The sequence below is a fragment of the Agelaius tricolor genome, unplaced genomic scaffold (genome assembly GCF_023055355.1).
Source record: "Agelaius tricolor isolate 1412-34295 unplaced genomic scaffold, bAgeTri1.0.p SCAF_28, whole genome shotgun sequence".
NCBI classification, from domain to species: Eukaryota; Metazoa; Chordata; class Aves; order Passeriformes; family Icteridae; genus Agelaius; species Agelaius tricolor.
In genome coordinates this window covers 3497313-3505075 of record NW_027269288.1, presented here as the reverse complement: position 1 = coordinate 3505075, position 7763 = coordinate 3497313, and the positions used below count along the sequence as shown (strand labels likewise).

The 7763-nt window shown below is 64.1% G+C and overlaps 1 protein-coding gene across 3 annotated transcripts; it reads left to right on the top strand.

Annotated features, from left to right (window-relative positions):
• Positions 1 to 465: 465 nt before the first annotated feature.
• SH2D5 (SH2 domain containing 5) lies at positions 466 to 7705 on the top strand. Of its 3 annotated transcripts, none has more exons than XM_071449143.1 (10): positions 466 to 1482; positions 2693 to 2917; positions 3063 to 3143; positions 3253 to 3327; positions 3762 to 3905; positions 3978 to 4197; positions 5489 to 5651; positions 5737 to 5839; positions 6423 to 6582; positions 7396 to 7705. In XM_071449143.1, the coding sequence occupies exons 2-10, from the start codon at positions 2834 to 2836 to the stop codon at positions 7686 to 7688; spliced, it is 1323 nt and encodes a 440-aa protein (XP_071305244.1). In that variant the 5' UTR covers positions 466 to 1482; positions 2693 to 2833; the 3' UTR covers positions 7689 to 7705. The 3 variants fall into 3 exon arrangements, with proteins under 3 accessions (XP_071305244.1, XP_071305246.1, XP_071305245.1); XM_071449145.1 differs by having other exon boundaries at positions 485 to 1482; positions 3997 to 4197; XM_071449144.1 differs by lacking the exon at positions 466 to 1482 and having other exon boundaries at positions 2036 to 2917.
• The last annotated feature ends 58 nt before the right edge of the window (positions 7706 to 7763 follow it).

Genomic DNA, 7763 nt, shown 5'->3' with positions numbered 1-7763 from the left:
CTGATGAGGAAACAGAGTGAAAGCTCTGATCAAAGAATGAGCCACAGGGATGTAAAGCAATTAGAAACATTAGTTAATGGCTTGTTCCTGGGGCTGCTTGTACCGAAGCCGTGGGGTTTGTTGGCATTGTGGTGAATGAATTGGAGAAACTTCTTAGTGCTGGCATATTTTTGGGGACAAGCAGTCTTCACCCAGGGCATTTTTCAACCTCCCTCCTCCCAATGGCATCCCCACACCAACAATCCCGTGGGTATTTGTTAAAACACTGCTCTGGATAACAAAGATTTCTCACATCCGAGCAGGAGCACCTTGAATTAAGAGTTGTGCCAAAACCTTGGTCATGGCCAGACTCTGGCTGTGGTTTGAATTAAGTGATTTCTGCACACCAAACCAAAAAACAATCACAGGGTTGGCTGTATTTAATCCAAAGGATTGGTCCTGGAGCAGTGACTGGGATTGAATGGGAAAGTCTTCACTGCCAGCAGAGCAAACGCCTCCTGGGGGGTTTGTGCCGGTTCTGCCCCTCACTCTTCCCCAGTCTCTGCTTCCTGGCCAGACTGGGCTCCATTCTGTTGTTTCTTCAGCCCCATCTGTCCCTTTTTTTCCCTTTTTTTCCACGCTTTCTCCACTATCGATGATGGGGTGGCTCTGCCATCGCCGATCGCGGTGTCCTGAAGCAGCTGGTGCTGGCAGTGACCCAAGGGCTCAATGGTGCTGGTCAGACCCTTTTCCTCACACCCTCGGGATTGCTGGGGCACAAGACAGGGGTTTGTGGATGCAGTGCTGAGGGTTAGACCCCATCTCCTCCCCAAACTGCTGCTTTCCCATTCCAGGAGCCAAGCTGGTCCCTGCGACTGGGGGCAGCTTCCTGTGGAGGGTGTGAGGGAGGCTCTGGGTTACGTGGTTGCTCTGCAGTGGGGCCACAGAGCCACCCCTCTTCATTTTTATTCCAACAAAAGCAGGCAGCAGCGGGCAAAACTCCGCAGGGAATGTAGAAATTGGGGTGAAGAGGGTCCGAGCATCAGGGCAGGGGGTGGCGAGCGAGCAGCCACGTGTGTACGTGTCAGGGTTAGAAATCGCTGCTCCGCTGGGCACGCCGGAGGAGACGGGAAAAGACGCAGAGAAAATCAGTTGCCGCCGCGTTTTCCAAATTCCCGAGCGAGCGTTCCTGCTCGCCGCCGCTTCCAAGAAACGGAGAGAACCGAGGAGGAAAATTGCGGTGATTCATCGCGGGCAGATCGGAGGCAGGAAATGAGAGTTTGCTGCCTGCCCCGTGCCCGGCGTGGGCTCCGTGGGCTCGGGCTCGCCGGGGCCTGGCTGGCGGCGAGGGCCTGACACCCACGGGTCGAGCATCCCTGCGCCGCGGCCGGAGCTGCCGGAGGAGCCACCGGCGAGGCAAACACAACCGGCGGAGGCCGAGAGCCGGAGCAGCGGGAATTTTTCACCTGCGTTTCTCCGGAGCCATCCAAGCGAGAGCTGCCCGTGAGCCGGGGGGTGCAGCGGGATGCGGGTCCCAGGGGATGCTTGGTGCCTGGTGTCACGCATCACCTAAATTTGAGGGGGGGTCAGCATCCCTCCTTGGGGACCCCCAGGGTGGTCGGTGGGCTGGGGGCTCCATTGAGAAATGAAGCGTGGGAAAAGGGGGGCGGGGCTTGGGGGCTGCCTGTCCGCGGATTGGCTGGGGGAGGGGGGAGACCCCCAAATTGTGCCGGGAAGGAGAGGGGCCAAGCCGCGCTTGTGGCGGGGAGATGGCACCGCAGGGACCCCCCCGACACCGCCGGGATGCGCCCGGGGCAGCCGGACCCCCTCCCTCCCCCCTCCCGCCTTTGCAGCAGGCGGCGGCGCCGGTCCCAGCCCGGCCGGGGGCTGCGCAGCACGAACCCACTTGGGGTGGCCGGAGAAGGGTCCGGCGCACTCCTCCATGGCTGCTCTGGACCGAAAAGCGCCCCCCAAATCTGCTGTCCTCGCGGCTGGTGTTTGGGGATCACCCCTGGAGAGCCCCGGGGGTCTCGGTGCTGCTGCGTGGCCGGGGGGAAGTGGGATGGAGGATGGGAGGGGGAGGATGTGGGGGGACCCCAAAACCTTGCTGGAGTTTGGGATGTGAGACTGCATGCACCTCGCCTGGGGTCCAAAGTGTATGTTCGGCATGCAGGGACTGCCTGGGTTTCATTTGGGGATGGAATTGGGCACTGCATCCACCAGCAGGGACTGCCTGGGTTTCATTTGGGGATGGAATTGGGCACTGCATCCACCAGCAGGGACTGCTTGGGTTTCATTTGGGGATGGAATTGGGCACTGCATCCACCAGCAGGGACTGCTTGGGTTTCATTTGGGGATGGAATTGGGCACTGCATCCATCACGTTTGGGGTGGGGATTTGGGGACCCTCACATCACCGTCGGTGTCGGGACGTGGGGGATTGCCTGCATGCTGCTTGGAGTGGGGACATGGCAGCCTGGACTGGACCTCGGGAGCAGAAGATGGGGACCCCCACATCACCTGTGTGATCAGGAGGCTGGAACCCTTGTGCTGGGGTTGGGACCATTTTACTGGGGCCGGGACCTGGGGACATCTGCATTGGCGTCAGGACTTGGGGAGCTCCGTGCAGGGGCTGCAGCACCTCCCCAGGGCTCAGCAGGCTGGAAACAGGGGACAGCGGGGGCAGGTTGTGTCTGTCCCCTCCCTCCTCGCAGGGACAGTGACCGGGGGCCGGACCCAGGCTCCCCGTGCTTGCTGCAGCCCCGTCACCCTGGAGGGCTCCGGATAACTCAGATGTGGCATGGGAGTTGCTTGACCCCATCCTGACCCGGCCTTCACCCGCGCTCCCCGCTGCCATGAAGAGGAAGCCGGGGAATGGGCGGGGGCCGGACCCCGCGGCCCCCCAGCAGCGAGCCCGCTCTGTCACCAAGCCAGCAGAGGTGACTTACCCACGGCGGGGGGCGACACCCCGACATCAGATTTGGGTGCTGTTGCACCCTCATGACCCCCCAAACCATCATCTCTGCCCTGGGGGGGCATCGTGGGGGGCTGTAGCTGACCCGGGTGGGGTTTTTGCCCCCCCAGTACGTGGGATCCTTCATGGTGGAGGAGCTGGACCTGCAGCAGCGAGCGGGGCGGGTGGAGGAGCAGCTGCGGGTGCTGAAGGTCGGGATCGACCACTGCTCCCCTCGCTGGGAAACACAGGGGACCCCAAATAATGGGGGCACCCAGAGGGGCACAGCCCAGCCCCCAGTGCCACATCTCCCCCGGACAGGACTGTCCCCGGAGGAGGTCGGTGGTGCTGAGGTTCAGCTTGCAGGGGCTGAAGGTCTACGGAGCTGATGGGGAGGTAGGGGCTGGGGGGGCAAGGGGGATGGGCAAGGGGTGCTGGGGCTCAGGGGGGCTGAGTAGGGGCGCCAGGGGTGTTGTGGGGGTGTTGGGAGGGTCAGGGGTGCCGGGGATGGGATTCAGGGATGCTGGGAGGGGTCGGGGTGTTGGGGGGCTGGTGAGGGGGCCAGGGGTGCTGGGGAGGCGGGTCAGGGTCTGAGGAGAGGAGTCAGGGTTGCTGGGGTCGGAAGGTCACGGGTGCTGGGGAGGGGGTCAGGAATGCGGGGAGGGGGGGTCAGAGGTGCAGAGGGGGTCAGGGATGCTGGGGGGGGTGTCAGTGTTCAGGGGGGCTGCACTCTCCGAGCGCTGCTTTTCTCTCGAGCTGTTTTGTGTGTGCAAGCGGGGGTGCCCCTGGGGGGTCCCGGGGGTGCCCCTGACCCCCGCCCCGTCCCGCAGACGCTGCTGATGGCACACGCACTGCGCCGCATCCTCTACAGCACCTGGAGCCTCCCCGACCGCCAGTTCGCCTTCGTGGCCCGCAACCCCCACAGCCCCCCCAGCGCCCTCTTCTGCCACCTCTTCGTGGGGCTCCCGGGAGAGGTGGTGGCCCAACCCCGCTCCCCCACGCCCAAAACACCTTCATTATTTGTTTTTTTTAATATTTGCACGCAGCGTCTTTCGCCTCCCCCAGGTCCAGACCCTGCACCTCCTGCTCTGCCGCTCCTTCCAGCTCTGCTACCTCCTGGCGCACCCCGAGGAGCAGGCGCCCGAGGGGGAGCTCCCGGGGCCGGGGGTGCTGCGGGAGCCCCTCAACCCCGAGGAGGTGTCACGAAATGTCAACGCCCTCGTGTCCTTCCGGCGCCTGCCCGGCCTCGGCCCGCTGGGCACCGGGGTAGGTGCCCCTGCCCTGCCCGGCCTGCCCAGCTGCTGCTCACACCTGGAATTCTCACACCCGGAATTCTCACACCCGGGATTTTCACACCCAGAATTCTCACACCTGGGGCGCTCACACCCGGAGCTCTCACACCCGGGGCTCTCACACCCGGAATTCTCACACCCGGGATTTTCACATCTGAGATTCTCACACCCGGGATTCTCACACCCGGAGCTCACGCCCGGGGCTCTCACACCTGGAGCTCACACCCAGGGCTCTCACACCCGGGATTCTCACACCCGGGGCTCTCACACGGTGTTTCCGGGCTCGGTGCTTTGCTCAAGTGCTTTGGCACCATTTGTGTGCGGGGTCTCTCAGGGCTTTTCCCCCGCACGGCGTTTCCCAAAACATTCTGGGCTGGAAAGGCCCCACAAGGATGATCAAGGGCAGCTCCTGGCCCTGCACAGGACAGCCCCGTTTCTCTCACAGCACTCTGTGTACGGTGCTTTAGCACAGGGGGGTTTGCACAGCTCCCAGGCAGCTCTTGCGTGGCCCTTTCTGGCATTTTGAGCAGCACGCTGTCACTCCACACATCATCACCTGGTGCCTTGCATGGTTTCCTTGCATTTCCTCTTTGTGCAGCCTTTCTTTGCACACTGCTGTGTGTGCACTGTTCTGCACAACCTTTTCTTCCGAGGGTGGCACGGCCCGGCCCCGCACGATGCTCTGCTCAGCCTACCTGAAACCGGCTTGCCCTGAGGGCCCTTCCTGCCATCGGCCCCTTTGCACAGCTATTCCTTGCACAGCGATTTTCGCAGGAGATTTTACGGCGCATTTTTTCCTTGGCGTTTTTGCACAGCACTTTCTTTCCATGATATGTTTTTGTAGAACTTTTTTTTTTTTTTTACACAGCATTATTTTTCATAACTTTTTTTTACATGGCACTTTTTGCCCAGTGGTTTGCATGGCTGTTTTGGCGTGGCATTTCTTGCAGAAATGTCTTTGCAGTAAAAATGCTCTTCACAGCTCTTTTGGCACTGTGGTTTTGCACAGCATGGTGATTTTTTGCATGGCATTGTTCCACGGTGCTCTGCATGGAATTTCTTTCTGCATATCATGTTTTGTACAGCATTTTTTGCCCTGCATTTTCCCTGCAATGCTTTGCACAAATTTTTTTTTTTTTTGGCGGTGTTTTGCACAGCTTTTTTGGTGCCACATCCTTTGGGCAGCATTTTCCCCGTGGTGTTTTACCTGATATTCCCCACGGCCAGAGCCCCCAGGCCACTCTCAGAGCCCGTCCATCCCCCAGGACCGGCGGCCGGAGGCGGAGGGCAGAGCCTGGCGCCCGGGGAACCCCTACTGCTCGCCGGTGCTGGTGCGCAAGAAAGCCATCCGGAGCAAAGTGCTGCGCTCGGGAGCCTACCGGGACTGCGGGGCCGAGGGGCAGCTCCACCAGCAGCCCCGCGACGCCGGTGAGTGCCGGGGGGAAACTGAGGCACGGGGACACACGGTACCGCGAGTGTTCGGGGCGAACAGGGGATTAACGGGCTCCCGCAGCGGCGGCGGGAGGGGAAAGCAAAGGGGCGAGGAGCTTGGCCTTCCTGCCCGAGAACGAGAGCGTCCTCGCCGAGAGCGTGTGGTCCTTCGCCGGTATCGCCAGGTGAGCGTGTGGGTGCGAGCAGCTGATCCTGGGCACGCACGGCCCTACCCCATTCCCGGGCCTGCCCCACCCCGGGTCCTGCCCATCCCCGGGCCCTGCCCCATTCCCGGGCCCTGCCCCATTCCCGGGCCCTGCTCCACCCCGGGTCCTGCCCATCCCCAGCCCTGCCCCACCCTGGGCACTGCTCCACCCCGGGTCCTGCCCCACCCTGGGCACTGCCCCAGTCCCGGCCCCGGCTCCTGTCCCACCCCAGGTCCTGCCCCATCCCCGGCCCTGCTCCATCCCCAGCTCGGCCCCAGCCCCAGCTCCTACCCCATTCCCAGCCCCTGCTTCACCCCGGGTCCTGCCCCATCCCCGGGTTCTGCCCCATCCTGGGCCCTGCCCCAGCCCCAGCTCCTGCCCTAATCCCGGCCCTGTCCCATTCCCGGCCCCTGCCCCATCCCCATCCCCATCCCTATCCCCGGCCCTGCCCCATCCCCAGCCCTGCCCCATCCCCATCCCTGCCCATCCCCTTTCCCATCCCCATCCCTGCCCCATCCCCTTTCCCATCCCCATCCCTGCCCCACCGCCGCCTCTCCCGCAGGGCCGCCGGGGTCTCGCTGCTGCGGCGGGACGTGCCCGGTTCTTTCCTGCTGCGGGCCGAGCCCGGGCTGCCCAAGCGCTGGTGCCTGTGGGTGCGGGCTCCGTGCGGCGTGGTGAGCTACGGTGTACTGCGGACACAGCACGGCCGCTTCTGCGTGGAGGTGAGCCCGGGGCGGCCCTCGGTGCCCGCGGGCTGCCCGGGGGAGGCGCAGCGGGTGCGGCTGCAGCGGGGGCAGGCGGTGCGGTCCGGTCTGTGCGCCCCTGCACCGCTGCGGAGTGCCTCGCTGCATGGGTGTGCCATTTACCGTTCACCTGATACTCTGTGTGTGTTTGGAGCACCCACGCATGGCTGCACTGGGGCTGTAAGCGCATTTGCGCCTCGCTGCTGCACCAGGAGAGAGGTGCGCTGCTGTGTGCATGCACCTAATGCACGCTGTAAATGCACTCGCTGCGCTTGTGCATGGCTGCACTGGTGCCTCGGTGCAGGGATGCACCAAGGTGGGCTCGGGTGCGGGTGCGGGTGCACACAGGGGTGTGGGTGGTGGGCACATCGATCCACAGGTGTCTCGGTGCACACAGGTACACCTGGGCATGGGGTGTGCATCCACACTTGGGTGTGTAACACACCTGAGTTCTGGGTGCACTAACACCCAGGTATGTGATGCACCAGTGCCCTGGTGTGCGTGTGGTCCCCAGCCAGGCCAGGGTGCTTTGGTCTGTGGGTGTACCTGGGCATACCTGGCACACACAGTGCCACGCAGGGCATGCACGGCTGTGCTGCACTCACGCCCTCACCTGTGCCTGGTGCCGTGGGTGCCGTGGGTGCCGTGGGTTCCAGCTGCAGAGCCCGGGGTGTGTGAGGTTTGTGGGGGTGTGCTGGCACTCGGGCACGCCGGGATTTGTGGGTACTCAGTGCAGGGGCACAGCCTGCGCGGGGGGCTCACCTCTCCCTCTCCTCTCTCTCCCGACCGCAGCACTCCAACGCCGAGTTCTCCAGCGTGGCCGCTCTCCTGGCTCACTACTCCGGCCCACCGGGGGGCTGCTTCTGCCGCCTGGGCCCCGGCCGGCGCAACCCCGGCTACGAGGAGCGGGACCCCGGCGGCGGGGCCAGCGCGGGGCCGGGGGAGGCCGCCTGGGCCCCCGCCGCCCCCGCCGGGGTGCAGCACGAGCGGGGATAGGCCGGGACCCCGCGCGGCCCCTCCGGCACCCCCGGCTTTCACCCGCTGCCTGCCTTACCCCGGCCGGGCTGGCCGCTCCCCCGCAATAAAGGCTTCGTGCATCGGAGCGGGGCTCGGCTGCTGCTCATACCGCCCGCGGCGGGACGCGCCGCACGCCCGTGTGC